General features: G+C 44.0%; 1 protein-coding gene across 3 annotated transcripts; it reads left to right on the top strand.

Annotated features, from left to right (window-relative positions):
* The first annotated feature begins 156 nt into the window (after positions 1–156).
* Positions 157–18,542, top strand: myom1a (myomesin 1a (skelemin)). Of its 3 annotated transcripts, XM_047589432.1 has the most exons (38): positions 157–324; positions 1,573–1,771; positions 4,252–4,392; positions 4,471–4,657; positions 4,755–4,912; positions 5,128–5,220; positions 5,364–5,452; positions 5,742–5,786; positions 6,474–6,635; positions 6,758–6,919; positions 7,323–7,464; positions 7,710–7,909; positions 7,990–8,046; positions 8,704–8,828; positions 9,196–9,379; positions 9,568–9,742; positions 9,891–10,012; positions 10,864–11,060; positions 11,155–11,281; positions 11,687–11,871; positions 12,006–12,120; positions 12,325–12,481; positions 12,573–12,679; positions 12,837–12,881; positions 12,983–13,119; positions 13,206–13,350; positions 13,540–13,599; positions 13,689–13,756; positions 13,834–13,959; positions 14,939–15,022; positions 15,304–15,391; positions 15,510–15,548; positions 15,698–15,803; positions 16,726–16,889; positions 17,008–17,044; positions 17,268–17,290; positions 17,627–17,682; positions 17,813–18,542. In XM_047589432.1, the coding sequence occupies exons 2-38, from the start codon at positions 1,626–1,628 to the stop codon at positions 18,080–18,082; spliced, it is 4,524 nt and encodes a 1,507-aa protein (XP_047445388.1). In that variant the 5' UTR covers positions 157–324; positions 1,573–1,625; the 3' UTR covers positions 18,083–18,542. The 3 variants fall into 3 exon arrangements, with proteins under 3 accessions (XP_047445388.1, XP_047445389.1, XP_047445390.1); XM_047589433.1 differs by lacking the exon at positions 14,939–15,022; XM_047589434.1 differs by lacking the exon at positions 1,573–1,771 and having other exon boundaries at positions 160–324.
* Positions 18,543–18,963: the final 421 nt, after the last annotated feature.

Raw genomic sequence — 18,963 nt, 5'->3', positions numbered from 1 at the left:
ACCCACTGTTTGTCCCCACGGACTCCTGCATTTCCCCCTTAAGTTTCAGCACTCAGTGAAGGGCCAGACCCAGCAGAGGCTCCTCAGCTCCTCCGGCCCTTCTCGTGGTCTCATGGTCTAAATTTAAAGCTGTCCCAACCTTAAAAGGTCCTGACGGTGTCTTGTGCATTCTGCCGAGTGGCAGCATTATTTTTGTTCTGTGGACTGCCGTCCTGTCCACTGCCCCTCACCCTGCTGCTTTGCCTAGATCCGAACTTGCTTTAGCTACTTTTGGAATTACGCACAATTTCTCCTCTTCTCAGCGACTGTGGATTTTTATTAGTGGTGAGTGATACATGTATGTCTTTGATTTTTTCCTCACACAGACTAATTGCTCTTCTAGTTTGTTTCATTTGGCTACCTTTTAAAACCCTGAATCGATAAGGCCCGAGGCCTGCTTCCACTCTACTGATGTATTTTTGATCATGTTTTTAATTCATCTTTTATTGTCTCTGTTGCACTAACAAGGGTTTCTTCCTTTTAAGACACTAGCAGGTTATACTGCATGTGAGATTGTAGTGAAATTTTATCTTCATCTCTCCATTTAGCATTGACTTCACATTAAAAATGTTTTAATGACACATATCTCTATCTCCATCCACTCTGTATGTGCGTTCATGGCTTACAGTGGCGTTCAGTGTGTCGCTCTAGAGAGCAGACTCTCTGCAGTAGGTGCTGCTCAAGGACAGATCCGGTAGAAATGCGTTTCTGTGTAGTCTTTTGTTTTCAAGTGCAGATGAACTGCAGTTCTCACATTACGTGTTAATCCCTGAGGTTACACAATGACGACTATGACGGGACTGTGCGCAGAGGAAGCCGCTCCTGTTTTCAACCTGTCCAACTTGAGCGATACCTACTGGAGCTTTAACTTTTAGTCGACTAACTACTCAGTGGACTTAAATAAACGTGCAACAGTTCTGACAATCTATACTTTTGTACTGTTGCTTTTCCTCATGTGTAAATATTAAAAATTCACAGATTCTGATCTGACTGAAAACCTTTAGTGAAACAAGCAACTTTCAATATAATGCAATTTAGAATTTCTGATGGGCATTTATTGCTCTTTCTCTGGCATCGTATTAGCCAAATTAATAAATATTTAACTTATTATAATATTACTGATGATTTACCAGTCCATTCATTCAAATAATACCAACTACATTTGAACCCTTTTCCAGTAAATCTTTGCATGTCACCATATTTTTTAGTTCTCTACAAGATATTTTGTAATTCCACCGCTGCAGATCATCTGAAGATCTAAAATCACACGTTGAGCGTCTTGTGAAATCGATATTATTTTCTACCTGCTGCTTCATTTAACATGTTAGAAGTAGATCATAACCCGAGCTAACACTTCTTCATCAAAATCATAATAACCATTTTAACGTCATGATTAAAAAAAGTCTTTCAAACTGTAGCTCATCGCTTAAACCATCACCCTTAATATCTAATCACCGTCCCGGCTGTAAACTAACCCCCCCGGCTCAGGAACCAATCTGTTATAATAATGATAACGGTGAGATTGATTTGCAGAGCTGGTAAAGTAAAGGACACGGTCTTTGTAAGTTGGCGAAGCGGCCTTCAGGATGTCGCAGTCGTTACAAGTGACAAAGAAGCAGCAGCATCAACAGGAGGAGAAGCAGCAGCGTCAATATGAGAGCAGCTATTACCTGAGCACCAAGTCGTCCGTTAGCCAGAAGTCGTTCTCCACTTTCAAGTCCACCAGCCACCGGTAAGAGGGTAGGAGTGCAGCAGATGCGAGGTCCAAAGCTCATGTAACCAAGCTGGGTGATATCAGAAAAGCTTTAAAATAAAAATGAGGTGTGACCTGCCGCTTCCAGAACTTCAGTGGAGAAGAACGCGTTCAAGCTTTCAAATATTCAGCACTGTCTTCTGGGCCTGTAGTGAAGTGCAATGAGTAGCAAGAAATAAAAAACATGTAGGTCAAAGTTATTTATTTATTTTATCAAGAACAAGCGCTTTCTTGCTGCTGTTGCTTCATATACCCATTGATGTCCATCTTTTATGATGTCAGGCCTTTATTTTTAACAAGATCGCGTCATATTCTTCTCCAGTCAACAGCAGGATGGCAAATTCAAGTTAATAATGCATCCTTTCTCAACGAAATGTGCACAATTTACCTTTCAAAGCCGTGTTAAATGTATTCTGTCTATGTGTTGTGTAGTTATATATTCAATCTGTGGATTAGAACCTAGTGTTTTTACTTTCAAATCTCACAGAAGGTCTGATTATTCACCATTAAATCTCAAACCAGTCCAGTCGGATTCAGATTTCAAGACCTGTTTTGTGTTATTGTGCAATCTGAGTCCACACCTCTGTATTGTTGTGATGTTTGTAGTTGTACGTGAAACTTTTTTTTTCTCTTGTTCGATATTTTACTGACCAACGTTGGTTAAAGTAGAAAATAATAGATGAATAGTGGATCTTTTGCGTCCGTAGCTCTAAAAACTCTTTAAAAACGCTGTTCAACACTTTCAGCTGGTTGAACCTGTATGTGAAATTCTCCGTTAGATGACAACGATGATTTGTCAAAGGAATGCCAACAATCGCTTGTCAACATGTTTGTGTTGAGAGCAGTTTCTTTGTCCTTCAAGCCGCCGGCCTCAGTGTACATGTTGGAACCAGGAAAGCTTTCTAAATGGGGCCGAGGAAGGAATCTCAGCTGTAGTGAAGGGCTGCCAGATACATTCGTGGACAGCAGGGCTATTTCTGTAGACATGGCATGAGACGGTGCCATTAGGGCAACTGTAGGGACACTGTATGGAAGTCATGAGATCGCAGCCACACACACTCACAACACAAGGCTTGTCGAAATAATTAGTGAGCATAGTTTCTCTGTGTCCAGAGTTTCTGAAAGGGTGAAAGTGGAAACTGTGTCCTTCAAATCTTGAAACCGGAACCGACAGTAGCTTCTAAACCCAGCTGCTCTGTTCACCTGTAAAACTTTTTCTACCTCTAACTTTCTTTCACACTCAACCAAAGACTTCCTTTCCATTCACATGGTGACTCAGCAGCAGCAGGAGGAACTTCTTGACAACGCCAAAGCCTTTTGTGAGTCTCATCTTCGACTGCACCTCTCTGCTGTGCATTGAGAGCCCTTCCATCTACTTGATCCTATCTCCCCAATATGGAATACAGTTTATCAAAGCCGTCGGATCCCGCCTCTCCTTCCAGGCCAAATGGAATGACTAGGGCGGGCTTGGCGGAGATTATGAGCAAAAGCGGAGCTCTAAATTGAACCTTTCCACCTGGCTGCGTACCCACCAGTTCCGCTTCCATTTATAAACCCCAGCTGACAACGTGGAGGCCAGAGAGGCTGATAGGTAAATGAGTCAGAGTGTAATATGGGCCAGGGTCCTGGAGGCTGGACGGAAATATACACCTTCGTCTCTGAGTAACTGGACTGTAGCTTCGGCTGAATATGTATTTATGTAACCGGCACATTTATTTAAAGTTTTATACATGCAGTGTGTTGTTATTTTTGGAATTGCACTGCAGCTTTACAATTGTTTTCCTCATTTTCTACAAATAACTGTGATGCATGGACGCAGTTTCCAGTTTCCAAAGTTCCAGAGTTTAAATCACAACAAATAAAATACAGCTTCTTAACTGATCCTAGAGTTAAATTAATACTTCAAATTAGAAGATAAAACATCAGCCTAACGAAGGTTGGAGTGTTTTGCGGGGTGGTTGTTGTAGACCACTTACTTGGTGTAGTTCAACTAGAGATAACTGCACTTGCTTGAGGTCCCTTAAAGAAGAAGCCCCCTGGATGAAACGTCCTCAATAAACCTCCAGCGAGTTCTGTTGTTCTTGTCTTAGCTTAGTTTTAGTGCCTGGGTTTGTCCAGTGTAATGGTGCATTTTCTCATTACTGACAGTTTTCTTAAACGGGCCTAGATGTTACATTTAACTGGGACTATTAACTTCCAAGGATTAAGACAATTTAGTTTCTCCAGTGCTCCTTGCTGATGTATTTTTAATATTCAGTGGAGGTCAGTGGCACAGACAAGTAAGCAAAATCAGGCTTTGACACCACAGTCTTCTGAGTACGACCATGGATCATGTGATTGTTGGTTTTCAGGTTCAGTTTTAAGGTGCAACATTGTCGTAATATACTTTGCATATAACACAATATGTGCATGGAGCCACTGAAGGCCAAATAAACTGACTGTTGTCTGTTGCCTCTAAGCCTGAAGAAGTCTGTGAAGACAGAGAAGGGGCAGGAGGTGGTTAAACTGAGCCCGCTACCCAAGAGAGCCAAACGCACCTACCTGGCGATGGACACGGACAAAGAAGTTATCGGCTATGTTATCCCCGTATTCAGAGCCAAGTGAGTAAAGAGTCTGCCGAACACAGCTGATGTTTTGTCGGATGTTTTTCCATATGCTCGTGTTTCGGTTTGTTTCAGTCATGAAGTGGTTCGTGGTCTGATGGAGGCCCAGGAGGAGGACGTAACAGAGGAGGGGATTAACTATGTGGCCATGAGGAACCTGTTTGTCAGGGAGGCCAGGGAGGCTATGGAAGTCAAGGTGGAGAAGAAAACAAGATCAACCCATATCAGAGAATCCGCTGAACGCCTGGAACTATGCAGGACGGTAAATCCTTTTCATTCACATGTGGATTTGCAATGACAGGGGGAACCTTCAGAAATCCCTCAGATAAACTCAACTTGAATTCATTCCCATGCTGTAGATGGAGGAATGGTCAGAGTTCCGCAAGAAAATGAACCCGGACAGCCTCATGCACCTTCCAGAGTTTATTGTCAAGCCCCGTGGACAGACTGTCTGGGAGGGCAAGACTGTGAAGCTGCACTGCACTGTGGCTGGATGGCCCAAACCCAGGATTGCTTGGTGAGTTACGCTTCAAGTTCATTATCCTCCACCTCCTCTGACTCACAAGAGGCCGTTGAGAGCAATCCGTCATGTGCATGTGTGTCATTAGAGAAGTTTCCATCCGAAAGCTGCCGTCATCGGTCCATTTTCCATAGCTGCAACATGAACGCTGCAATTAAAGTCTCTGAAGACAAAGGTAAAAATAAACAAGCTGTCTCTCCGCTGTCTTCAAGGTACAAAAATAATGTGCTCATTGATGCCAAGGCCCACCCTGACAAGTACACAGCCGAGAGCAATTACAACATGCACTCCCTGGAGATCAAGAAGTAGGTAATCATTCACCTCTCACTGCATGGCCTCCGTCAGAAGTAGTGACGTGTTCCAACGACGCACATTATCCAAACCTGAATGCTTTTATCTTCTGAAGCACTTCGTGCACTAAAGATAACTTGTGACATTTTATTTCCAGCTGCGATTTCTTTGATACTGCTCAGTATCGCGCCTCTGTCCTCAATGTGAAAGGGGAAGCGTCATCCACAGCCACTATTGTTGTGAAAAGTAGGTAACTGGTGAAACTGTTTTTCTTCCCGTCTTCCCTGCAGCAGCTCTTGTTTCCCTCAGTTCAGAGGTCAAAGTTCAAAGGTTTAAAATAGAGCCACTTTAAAGCTCAGTGTAACCCCACGTTGTGTTAAAAGTATTTATCAGGAGTCAAATGGCTTCGGAGGTTGCAGCAGGAAAGTCTATCCGGCTCATTTACTAGTGTAACGTAATTTGTGTGCTTGCGTTACAATTTGTCAGAGTTACAAGCAAAGCGACAAGGTTACTGACTGAGAGTTTTTCTCCACAGGGTTCCAAGAGGGCGAGGAAGCAGGCCCACTTGATCCTAAACCACGTAAGATGGTTATATATACTGTGTATTTGTCATTTCATGGGTTATTTAGTTTAAAATAGGTACTGTATAAAATTTTAAGAGGCTAAGTGGCATTTTAGTAGCTTTGTAACATTTACAGGTTGTGTAGTTCATTGTGGGTTATTTAGCATTTTATAAAAGAGTTTGTATTTTAGAGGCAATTTCGCAGCTATGTACTATTTTAGAAGCTATGCTGTTTAGCATTTTAGCATCTATTCCACTTAAAGCATTTTAGTTTTAGAGGCCACCTAACATTTTAACAGCCTCACAATATTTTTGATGTAGCGCTTTAGGGGCAATTTAGCATTTAGAGGCTGTGTAACATTTTAGAGGCCATCCAGCGCTTTAGGGGACTTTTAGCATTTCAGACAAGATTTAGTATTTCAGCACCCTCTGTGTTCATTATCGCCAACTCCATCATCAGCCATTGCAGGCAATTGTTTTAACCGAAAGCAATCTAAAAGTCAATGATGTGAACTACCTGCTCAATGCTAAAGTCAGACCATGTTAGCAATCAGAAGGTGAAGACAAGCCAAACAGACAGGTATTATCCATCAGGAGCTGGTGGATGTGGAAAAACAACAGAGCGACTATTGAAGAAAATGTCTACTAGATGTCATACTATGATTGTACCAGGTTCCTGATTTTGATTTGTTTCCATGTCCCCAGATGGTTTCTGTCCCGAGCATGGTGTCACTTTTGAAACAACCATCATTGATAAATTTGAAGTGGCCTTTGGCCGTGAAGGGGAGACACTGAGTCTGGGCTGCACTGTCATCATTTATCCCACTGTGAAGAAATACCAGCCGGAAGTCGTGTGGTACAGAAACTGTAAGTAGGAGATTGAAATGGCAGTACTGTGTTCTTTCATATATAGTCTACGCTGCTTCTATATGTATTAATCCATTCATGTATCCGTTCCCACCTTTTTTTTTTTCGTTATTGACTACCAGCTGTGCCCTTGAAGCCTTCTAAATGGGTGCACACCATCTGGACTGGGGATCGTGCCATTCTCACCCTTAATCACCTCAACAAAGAAGATGAGGGCATGTACACCCTGCGCGTCAACACCAAATCCGGATTTGACTCCTACTCTGCCTATGTGTTTGTGAGAGGTACAGTGATTTCAGTTCAAACATCATGAAACTTGATCTGTGGTCTGTGGTTTTGTGTAAAGTGACACAGCATGTTAATTCTGCTTAATGTCTCTGACTGACATGACACTCTGTCTGACATGAGGTGTTTGGTTTCCTGTGAGGAATCTGGTTTCTATATCAGAAAACCCCTCAGAGCAGGTGTGATTGGTTTGAACCGAAATGCCTATGTATACAAGAAAATCACCAGAAATTCTTTGTAATGCACTAAGATGTAAATGAACGTAACTTAGCGAGCTGCATGGCTGCCACGTACACCATACTGTAAAGACATAAGTAGGTCAGAAAATGGAAACTGAGTGTGTGATGGAGATCAACCTGATTTAGAAACGGCGTAACTTACAAGTTTGTGTGTGCGGATCAGATGCCGAAGTGGAGCTGGAGGGGGTTCCCGTGGCCCCCCTGGATGTGCACTGTCATGATGCCAACAAGGATTATGTGGTGGTGACCTGGAAGCAGCCAGCGGTGGAGGGCAGCAGCTCCATCCTGGGATACTACATCGACAGGTGGGTCAGCTCAGCCTCTTAGAATTTACAATATATGGACGAAGGAAACTATGAGTCAGTTTACATACAGGGTATATTATAATTCTTTTTGAAGGATATACAGAAAAACTGTCAACGATAACTGCGCATACCAGTAAAGTCTTATGCAACACCTGTTCAGATCAACTAGTACATTGTATGTATCAAAGTGCTTTTACATAGTAATCACAGTGCAAATGTAATTTACATATGTTTTGTGTTAACAGGTGTGAGGTGGGCACCCATCACTGGGCTCAGTGTAATGATGTCCCAGTGAAGTACGCCCGCTTCCCCGTCACAGGCCTGGTGGAGGGCCGCTCTTACGTCTTCAGAGTGCGTGCCCTGAACAAGGCGGGAGTCAGCCGCCCATCCCGCGTCTCCGAGGCCGTGGTTGCCATGGATCCCTCCGACAGAGCCCGCCTCAGAGGTGAGAACTGCGCCCGTCGACACATTTCGACAAAGCCCGCGGCTAAATCTTTTATGGATTTCTGTTATTTTCTCTCACAGCCGGGCCCTCTGCACCTTGGACTGGGATGATCAAGTTCACAGAGGAGGATCCCACAGGTATGCCCACCTCTTGCTGTGTTGGAGGTTTTAATCTTCAGTTGGCTTAAGAATTTATAGCTACAGTTACCGGGATGAGATTGAACCCGGACTGAGCCCTGCCTCCTATCATCCGCATCCCACCTGAATGCGTCTCCTTCACAGAAATCGCTGCTGTCGTCATCACACAGCAGGAAGTGGAAGCCATTTACATATATGCGGCACAGCATGGAAGCCCTGTTATCTTATTATTTCCTGTAAATAGAGCTGAAATACTGATTCGTGCAAATGAATTGTTTTATCTGGTGCGTCAGTAATTCTATTGTGCAGTAATGGCACATTGAACTTATTTAATATCTTACTGTAAGTAAACAAAAACAATGCAGAAGACAGTGGGACTGACAACTTATTAACTTGGATCAGTGCAAATACATGTTTTTAGTTATTATGCAAGGCAGAAGTCTTGGATTTCTTCACGAATACCTAAATACTGTGTGAGAATTTCTGCAATACGACAGAAAATGGGAGTAGTTTATTTTTCTCATCCTTAAAAATAACAAAGTTTTGGTATCAGTGCTGAAATGAAGCTACACCAGTAATTATAACCCATTTGAACTGACTTGCGTCAGTGATCAGTTGAAGCGGCCACTTCCAAATGATGTCTTCACCTCTCCCCAGTCGGCGTGATCCCCGGAGAACCGACTGATGTCGTGGTTACTGAGGCAACCAAGAGCTATGTGGTGCTCGCCTGGAAGCCCCCTGTGCAGAGGGGTCACGAAGGAGTCATGTACTACATCGAGAAGGTGAGGAGAAAACAGAAAACTCCCTACTCCACTCTCTACTCACATCTCAGAGGCTGCCATGTTAGTGTTGCTATGCTAATGTAAAAACTGATCACGCAAGAAATATCGCAGCACATTCCTGCCGCCCTAAATCCTTCCTATCCTCCCCGACAGATTTACGGCTAATAACTGACCTATTGAAATGAAACGGTAGCAGAAAAGCTTGGCATTTTACCGTTAACCTTTATGTATGTGAAGAGCACCATCTGGAGACTTGACAGCCAACCTCCCTTTTGTTTTCTGTATGGCTGGCTTACCCTGATCCCCGACTGCAGTCGTGTTGTCGGCCTCCGTCTCTAACGTTTCTCCGGCTCTCTGTTGATCACAGTGTATTTCAGGGTCCGACACCTGGCAGAGAGTGAACACCAGTACGCCGGTGAAGTCTCCCCGCTTTGCCCTGTTTGACCTGGCAGAGGGCAAATCCTACAACTTCCGTGTGCGCTGCTGCAACTCCGCAGGCGTGGGCGAGCCGTCTGTGCCCACCGGAGAAACTACAGTTGGAGATAAACTGGGTGAGCTGGACAACCTTGCAAGAGCGTATATACCGCCATTGCATACAGGGACTCCCACACAGTCCCGTTTCTCTGCATAAAAGGTCTCATCAATTCCACTTTTCTGTATTTTGTTCCTGTTTCTAAACTGTATTTAATCACAGATTCTTAGTCTCGTTTTCTTACTGCCCCGTTTCTTTCTCTAACAGACCTGCCATCAGCTCCAGGCAATCCAGTTGCCACCAGGAACACCGCCACCTCTGTGGTGGTCTCCTGGGCAGCCTCTAAGGAAGTCATTCAGCTGGTGGGCTATTACATTGAATGCAGCGTGGTGGGCACAGATGTCTGGATGCCCTGCAACAACAAACCAGTCAAGCAGACCAGGTGGGCACAGTTATTCTCCCATTGTTCACTCAAAGAAAGAAAATGACATTTGTCGTGCAGACGTTACCTGCTTTTGGTGTTTAATTAAAGTGCAGCGACCTGTTGTTTCTGTACCAGCGTGAAATTATGATGTCTTTTCTCTGATTAGATTTGTGTGCCACGGCCTGACCACCGGAGCGAACTACGTGTTCAGGGTGAAGGCGGTAAACGCGGCCGGATACAGCCAGAACTCCTCCGATTCTGATGCTGTGGTCGTCCAGGCTGCCATCTGTGAGTGTCCTCATCGTAATTCTTCTCCACCGTTCGCTTTGCCTGCAGAGTTGAACCCGCTGTCTCTCTCCCTCTGCTCCATCCTCCCAGCTATTTTTAAAAATTCATCCAAGGTGTGATTGTTAAGAGGGTACACACATTTTAAGAGGAGCTCATAACTGTTTCATAGCTTTCATCACTCCAGTTCCTCTCCGTATCCCGCCATCTTTCATTATTGTCCACATTTCTGATGTTTCAATCTAATACAGCTCAGTTTGTTTCATCTATACATGTGGTTTATCCAACAGCTGGTGGTTACACAGTAATGCATGTGCCTGCACGTCATACTCATCTCTAACTCGACATTTTCCCATTCTTACATTTTATATTGACAAATCAGATTATGTTTCACAATGCTTTTTTTTATTAGTATTGCCATCTGTATAAATAAACGCTGGGGGTTCTGTTTTGCTATTTGATAACTCCTCAGGAGTTCCTCTTGCTGCATGGCCAAAGGTGAAGGCTTAAACATTCTTAAAGAGCATGATCCTAATGAGAGTCTCGCCTGGCTTCGGAGATTTTCTTAGTGTGCTTCTGGTCCTGAGCGTGAGTATTTTATCCTTTATACGGACACTAAAAAGAGTCTATTTGTTGTTTATGCAAAGCATGTAGCATGTATTTACTATGATATTTTAACACTAATGACCACTGAGTTCTCTGTAATGTTTGGCCAGTGTCGAGCTATGTATATGATATGCTTTTTCATTGAATAAAAAGGGCTTGAATGTCTGAAAAACACCTCCCCGGACACACTGCTACTTCACATTTTCTGTCACAAATCACGTTGACCGACTTGTACGTTCCCACCACAGCCGTGCCCGGTAAGCCCACCGGTATAACCCTGGTGGAGGCTGTCAGAGACTACATGGTGCTCTCCTGGAGCGCGCCCGCAGACAACGGAGGAGCCGATGTCAGGGGATATTTCGTGGACTACAGGACCGTGAAGGGAGATGTTGTTGGGAAATGGCACGAAATGAACCACCAGGCACTGACTACAACCTCTTATAAAGTGAGGCCTTGCACTTCGGGAAGCCATTGAACAGGCTCACTTCATCTGTAAGCTTTTCACCTGCTTCCAATTATTTTCTTTTTGTTTGTATTAGGCTGAGAACCTGAAGGAGAATGTCCTCTACCAGTTCCAAGTGCGTGCAATGAACATGGCAGGTGTGAGTAGGGCCTCTCTTCCCAGTGCAGCTCTGGAGTGTAAGGAGTGGACCATTACTGTTCCAGGTATGAGGCAACACGCTCATCCAAACATAATACATTCATGAAATTAGGTTTATAGAGATTAGAGTGGACCGTAGTGATGATCAATCAATCAAATGCTGCTATTATTCAAACTAAAAATACTGAACAGTACCGGTTTTTAGATTTTTAAGCAGTTCTGATTCCTTCTCTTGTGTAATACGATACGAAAAAAAACAATAAAGAGAGTAATTGTCCCATTAAAATGTATTCTGTGCTATACCAATGAATTCCAATAATAATAGTTGCATTTCAGGAGCAAAGGCTTACATTGTTAGCTTTTTACTGACTATACACTCATTTTTGAAACAAAATATTTGTGCAGTCATTTGCGTTAGGATCCAGATTTATCCCTACACTGTTCACTCCTTGTATCTTTTATTCTCCAAGGTCGCCCTGTTGGTCTTCACGTGCTGGAGGTCCGTGACACTTCAGTCGTGGTCCTGTGGGAGCCGCCTGCCTTTGACGGCCGCAGCCCAGTCAACGGCTACTACCTGGACATCAAGGAGGCCTCGGCTGGTGAGAAGGGCTGGAAGGCCGTCCATGAGAAGGCCAACAAGATGAAATATATGAAGGTGAGGAAGATGCATTTGTTATATTTCGAACAACTCGGCCCTTCCCGTATATATCTTCATGTGAAATGTGCTTTTAAGCGACTAAAGGCTCCGTTGTTTTTAACTTTCCCTCGACTCCTCATGTGCTGATCCAGGTCACCGGGCTGAAGGCCGGTACGTCCTACGTCTTCCACGTTCGTGCTCAAAATCTTGCCGGAGTTGGAAAGCCCTCAGCCGTCTTGGGTCCAGTCCTGGCCCAGACTCGCCCTGGTGAGTGTGTTATTATGCAACTCACACATTCCCTTGCACAGTGTTCCAACGCGGGTCTGGAAAGTCTGGAGGGAACGCAGAAAATCGCCATTTCTCGGTGTTGATCCGTGATTTCTGCTGTCGACTCACTGTCATGTCTTCCATTTTTATTATTTGCCCCTGCTGTCTTTTCTTCACAGTGTCGTTTATTTTTTTCTTTCTCAGGCACTAAAGAGATTTACGTGGACGTGGACGACGACGGCGTGATTTCTATGGTGTTCGAGTGCTCTGAGATGAGCGAGGGCTCTGAGTTCATTTGGTCCAAGAACTACAAGGCAATCACAGACACCTCTCGCCTCACTGTCGTCACCCAAGGGGGCAAGTAAGTCCACTTAAAGTTCCCCGATGAAGAAAGCATCCACGCATCTACAAATCCAGGTCAAAACTGATTTCCTTGTTTGCTTTTCTTTCAGATCCAGAGCCATCTTCAACAGTCCTTCCCTGGAGGATCTGGGCACTTTCTCCTGTGAGGTCACCAACACTGAAGGCATTTCCTCCAGCTACACGCTCACTGAGGAGGGTGAGTCTTGGCTGTGTAAACTCCCGTCTGTCATCCTGCCCCAACAGCTGCTTCCAGTTCCCCTCTGTTACACTGAGATATTTTTGTCTTGATCATTCGTTGCTGTAGGTCAGTTTATGGAGGTCATTCGCTCATTTCGCCTTTGTGTTGTTTTCAGGTCTCAGACGCCTTCTGGATCTCAGCCATGAGCACAAGTTCCCAGGTGAATTACCTGTAGCACAGAATCATTTAACACCAGCATCAACACAGTAGACTGTGTAGTTGGCTCCATGCAAGATATCAACAATGTCCGCCTCTCTCCAGTTATTCCCTTCAAGAACGAAATGTCCATGGAGCTGCTCGAGAAGGGCCGCGTGCGATTCTGGACTGAGGTCGAGAAATGGACCTCCGATTGCCAAGTGGAGTACGTCTTCAACGACGTCATCATCACTCAGGGACAGGTAGGGATCCAGGTCTAATTAGTCTCCCATCACGATGGTGCCGTTCTGTGTCAGCTGGTCACCTCTGGACCTTCGTCGCGTTCTAGAAATACACGATGAACTTCGACAAGTCCACCGGCATCATCGAAATGTTCATGGACTCTCTGGAAGTGACGGACGAGGGGACGTTCACCTTTAACCTGGTGGACGGAAAGGCTAAGGGTACAACTAGCCTGGTGCTAATTGGAGATGGTAAGAAAAGAAGTGAGACTGTTGAATTTGTGTTTAGAGAGGAGAGCCATCCCTGCCTTTTGCTGCAGTTAAACTCTTTATCCATCGAGGGGCAGCAGAAGACAACCTTTCCTCTCTGTCGTCTCTTATTTATTTTTGGATGGACAGGATGTGCTGATACACTGTAACATTCATGTTAACTTTGTGCAGAATTCAGAGAGCTCCAAAAGAAATCAGAATTTGAAAGAGCCGAATGGGTCAGGAAACAAGGTAATGAATCTCTCTTCTCCTGCTGCGCAATTTTAATGCTAATTACTCAAGCATGTTTCTGTAATTACCTTTTTATTCAATGTCCACAGGCCCTCACTTTGTGGAGTACCTCGACTTCGCCGTTACTCCAGAATGTGATGTGCTGTTGAAATGCAAGGTAACGAAAGTGACTGTAAATGCTTGCACTGCTGTCTTTTCAAAGATGTTTTCCCTCAACGCTTCTTCATGTCGCAGATCGGAAATGTCAGAGCGGAGACCGAGATCATTTGGCTGAAGGACAGCATTGAGATTGCTGAGGAAGACGAGGACGCGAAGAAGATCGAGATGAAGGACAGCGAGCTGACCTTTAATATCGGAAAGGTCAGCCGTTACATAGGAGGCCTTGCTCTGGGAAGAGCTCATGAGTAAAGAGCTAAAAAAGTGATGCTGGCGCAGCTACGCTTTTGCTGTAGAGCTTGACTAGATGCTGCACTGCCGGCCGACCGCTCTCTGACGCACAGAATCATAAATGATGAAGCACTTTTAAAAATATCCCAACAGAGTCAGAACAACGGACAAGAGCCAAATCATTCTCTTTTGAACTTTTCATTCTCGCTGTGAAGTGATCAGTTTGGATATTAGAGGCTCAGAGGTTGTACTTTTCAACGCTTACGGCCGCGTGACGGCAGTGCAGCATGTGGTTTATCTGTGTCATTCATTCTTCCACTTCATTTCTAATGCTGTATTCACTCCTCTGGCCTCCTTACTCAAACATGTAAAAGGTCCATTTGTGACAAGGGATAGTTTGGTTTCTTGTGGAGTGAGGTTGTACGAGATGCGTCCCCCAGTTTGGAGAAGCAGACGGGAGTCGCCAAGCAATAAACTGACAAGGATGTGTCAACAGTAAATGCTATTTTCGCCACCTAACAGAAACTCCACCCAACCAAATAAATCGGTTTGAGCATTTGCTATATTTAGAATGTTATCACCACTTAACCTACAGCCATCGGGGATTGGAAGCCGTTACATTGATCTATGTTCTCTTCGAAGCCACCGGACTCCATTGACAAAAACCTCCATTTTACCACGGAGCACACAACTATTGCCTGGCTTCCGTGCCCACTCTTTGAAGGCACGCCGATCTCTGTTTTCTTTAACTGGACAGGAACCTTACACAACCTCGCTTCAACAGAACCCAGCTTTCCCGTTCATCCGGTTCATTATTAAGGAACCAGAGCGAGTGAAGTTATATCCATGCTCCATTGAAACTGTGTCATCATTATTCCATAACGGAGGGTTGTTGTCATTGCACGAGCTTCTGTCGCATTTGCAATAACTGGCTTATCTGTCTAATTCACAGTGGGTTATTAAGCAACAGGAAAAGAAAGAAAAAGAAGGGAAAAAACCACCTGCAGACGACGTTCGCCCGCCACCAAGACCTAAAGTCTGGACATAATCTTTCTGCCATAAGTTGACGCCTGATTTCTCCATGTGTCCTCCTCGTCTCACCTTCTACATGTTTTCCTCCACCCTGTTTTCCTTTAATCGCCTGCAGCATCACGGGCGGGAGAAAAGCTTGCCTTTTCGGTTTAGTTGGTCTCTGTGTGGCTATTCCACTGTCTGTTATCTGTCCTAAGAATGATTCTGTATTCACCTCTCTATGAGGTTGGAGGGAACTCATTATTGCCTCAAGGACACTAATGTGACTTTTATATGACACCCTAGATCTCAAAGCACGACGCGGGCATTTACGAGGTCTTCCTGAGGGATGAGAGAGGCAAAGATAAGAGCACCTTCAATCTGACAGACGCAGGTACGGCCCCCTTCATGAATTTCATGAGTGGCAAATTAAGTAGAAAAGTGGAAATCAGTGCTGCAAAAAAAAAGAGAGAGAGCATGACATTAACAAGTGCTATCATCATTTTCCTCAGGATACCAGGCTGTAATGAATGAGCTGTTCAGGGTTATTGGTGAGTCATTATAATTCACACTTGCCAGGCGGTAATGAAGCACATCATGTAGTCCACTCACTGAAAGAAACACAAAGAAAAAAACACAGACAACAGCCTCTTCCAAGGAATAGCAATAAATGCGTGTTTTTTGATTATTTCCCCTCTAGCCAACTCTTCCAGCGACATCCAGATTCTCAGCACCGAACACGGCATCACTCTCTATTCCACGGTCACATATCACCATGAGGACCTGCGCGTTGGTTGGCTGCAGAAGTACGTAACAAAAATACAACCAGTTCATGTTCATATTTGATATCCTTTTTGAAAATTAACGATCATGATACATGCAACCGTTTTAAAAAATGTATATAGTTCAACACATTAATTACTCATAATGTAACATACCAACATCTACACTCCTATAACAGATAAACCGAGACTGTGACATATTTTCTGCACTTTTTTGAGGACGGATCAACGCTCGTTAAGACGACAACACGTTCTAAATGTGTCAGATTTAGCCGTAAGGCTAATTTGCGATTCCTCCGATGCTACACAAAGAAAGAAATCAAACAAAAAGGTGGCAAGACAACGTCAAAGCACATAAAAGGGGATACAGTACATACAGTATGCATGACAACAATCGACTAAAGATCAAACAGAATGGAAAAAACTGTAGTCTTGCATGCACTTGAAGCAGACACGCGTTAATCAACAGCATCAACAGAGCAAATTTTGTGCATATTTTACTAATTTACAACAAAAGTGTGTGTTTTCATTAAACGTCACAATGATGGTGGAGGTGCCTGCAAAGTCTCTGTGTATTCTACCACAACAGGATTTACATATGTGACAGCAGAGATATACTGCGCATTACATAAGACAATATCCTTCTATTGTATTCTGAAATGGGTTTTGCTGCTATAGGCTCCAGTGATTCATACTGCACAGTAAAGCGACGCTTTTGAGGGAAAGTCTCAGCTTCCCTGAACAATCTTCTGGTGTATCATAAGAAGACAAACCACAGATGGGTGAAAAATCTCATCTCACGTGCGATTTTGTTAAAGTACAGGGGCTGATTGATTGCTTGGGTTTTAAGAGTGAGCTGCTTCCTGTTTGCGCCCTACGTCGCCGTGACTTGGATTTCAGCAAATAAAACACGACTTGATCTCTGTGTCCCTGTTTTCCTCCTCAGAGATGCTAAGATTGCCGCCTCCGAGAGAGTTAAGTCCGGAGTTACAGGAGAGCAGCTGTGGCTTAAGATCAATGAGCCCACTGAGAAGGACAAGGGCAAATACACCATAGACATCTTTGATGGCAAGGACGGTGTGAAGAGAGTCTTTGATCTGTCCGGAAAGGGTGAGGGAAAGTTTTTAAAGTCAAAAAGGAGAGAGATTCTCCACGCTCAAAGAGCATTACATCCTATTAACTTTGGCTTGTGTAACTAAATTATAATTGCTGATTTGTGTTGGTGCAGCATGGGAGGAAGCATTTGAAGAATTCCAAAGGCTCAAGTAAGTAAACAGACTCATCTGACTCAATCCTTCTGACTTTCCCTGAAGAGGATGTTTACACGAATAAATAGTAACAGTCGTCACAAACTTAAAATAGTATCTGTGTACTTTCCAAGTCCTTTCATAAGCACTCAAAATATACTTCCTGCTATTGTGTAGCTTAGCACTAACTGATATCATTTTAAGATGCTTCTGACAATCTCTGTCTCTTTTCCCTGCGCAGAGCTGCTGCCATCGCAGAGAGAAGTAAGTGGTTATTTATTCCTTGCTCCCAGGAGACATGGCTCTGTGACATGATGCGACTTTTCCTGGATAGAGAGACCTCTATTATTATTATTATTATTATTATTTTATTTATTTATTTATTTTAACTCTGGTTCAGGGGAATTGAATATGCATATATCTCATTAATAGAAATGGGCTCATTTGTAGATGAAATTACCACACTGATCAAATATTGAATATTATTCCAGCTAACACTGTCGGTGTTGGTGAATATTATGCTGTTTAACAGGGAAATGCTCACTACTCAGCGACTGTGACAGTTGACGTGCTTGGCTCACCACTGTTTTTCTTGCTCAGATCGTGCCCGTGTTGTTGGAGGCTTGCCAGATGTGGTTGCAATCCAAGAGGGCAAGGTAAGTAATTACTCTCTCACTCTGTTTTGTTTTTGTGTGTGTGTGTGTGTGTGTGTTCCTCTTTCTTCTGAATTCTGCGACCACATCAATACCCTGGAAACCTGTTTTCTTTCTTTCTCTTTCGCTTTAGTCCCTGAACCTGACGGGCAACGTCTGGGGCGAGCCCGTGCCTGAGGTGTGGTGGGTAAAGAACGACAAGGAGCTGCAGTCCGACGACCGCTACAAGCTCAAGTTCGAGCACGGCAAGTTCGCCAGCATCACGATTGCCGCCGTCACCACCACCGACTCTGGCAAATACGCCCTGATGGTCAAGAACAAGTACGGCACGGAGGCCGGCGAGTTCACCGTCAGCGTGTACAACCCAGAAGACGAGGAGAACAAGGAGGAGAAGAAAGACTAAAGGAAGATGCAAGCGTAGTGACGTAAAGAAGATTAACGACCGTGCTGCCTCCAAAGCATTTTACCCCGGCACATGCCGGTGCAACAAAGCAGTTCAATAAATCTTGAATACAGCTGCTTCCTCTTGCGTCTTTCGTGTGCTGGGCTAAAGAGCTTTGGGCATTGCTTGTCAAGGAAGGAAACTATGAATGGGATTCAGAGAGAATAACTGTGTGCTGTAGTTGCTTGGCAGGTCCCCTGTCACCTGTGGCTACTATTAGCAGTTAATGCAATGTGTGGGAAGGAATTTATCTGTTATTAATCTTTGTTTTAAAAAATAATAAAAAAAGGCCATTAAAAGCAAAATGCTGTATTCTTATATTACAGTATTATGTGTAGTTGACCTTTGACCTCTCGAATCAAGTGACCCAGAGGTTTTCGCGATGTAAAAACAAAAAATAAAGGAAAAAATGTGACATGAACTCTTTATCAGTTATCTGGTTTGTGTTATGTGTTAGCATATACTGTTAGCGTGCATCATGTGTACGCACGGACGCATGCGAGCTGTAGGTGTAGACATCGACTGTTTTTTAGGAAAGGTGGAGCAGGTAAACACTGTGAGTGTGAAAACCATTTCAGTTAAAGGTGTTAAAGAAAATAGTACAGACATACGAGGTACATGTGTTCGTATGAGCGTCACAGTCAGAACGTTGTGCTGACAGTTGGGGGAATGCTGTATTGCAGGTACAATTTAAGGAAATCACACATGGAATCCTCCCTGAAGCGTTTGGTTTGAGGCTGACGAACTAATGATCAAGTTATGTCTGTTTCTCTTTGAGGCACTCCTTTTAGTGCAGATGCAGCTGTTTTTGAGAGGGTTGCCTTTGTCTGAAACAATCCCCA

Source organism: Mugil cephalus, chromosome 7, assembly GCF_022458985.1.
Source record: "Mugil cephalus isolate CIBA_MC_2020 chromosome 7, CIBA_Mcephalus_1.1, whole genome shotgun sequence".
Lineage (NCBI taxonomy): Eukaryota > Metazoa > Chordata > Actinopteri > Mugiliformes > Mugilidae > Mugil > Mugil cephalus.
Note: the sequence above shows the minus strand (reverse complement) of the source record. Positions and strands in the feature narration are given on the sequence as shown.

Coding starts and splice junctions, on each gene's coding strand:
- myom1a (XM_047589432.1), top strand. CDS start 1,626: ATGTCGCAGTCGTTACAAGTGACAAAGAAGCAGCAGCATCAACAGGAG. Junction 8,047..8,703: donor CACAGAGGAGGATCCCACAG/GTATGCCCACCT, acceptor ACCTCTCCCCAG/TCGGCGTGATCCCCGGAGAA. Junction 17,291..17,626: donor TGCTGCCATCGCAGAGAGAA/GTAAGTGGTTAT, acceptor TTTCTTGCTCAG/ATCGTGCCCGTGTTGTTGGA.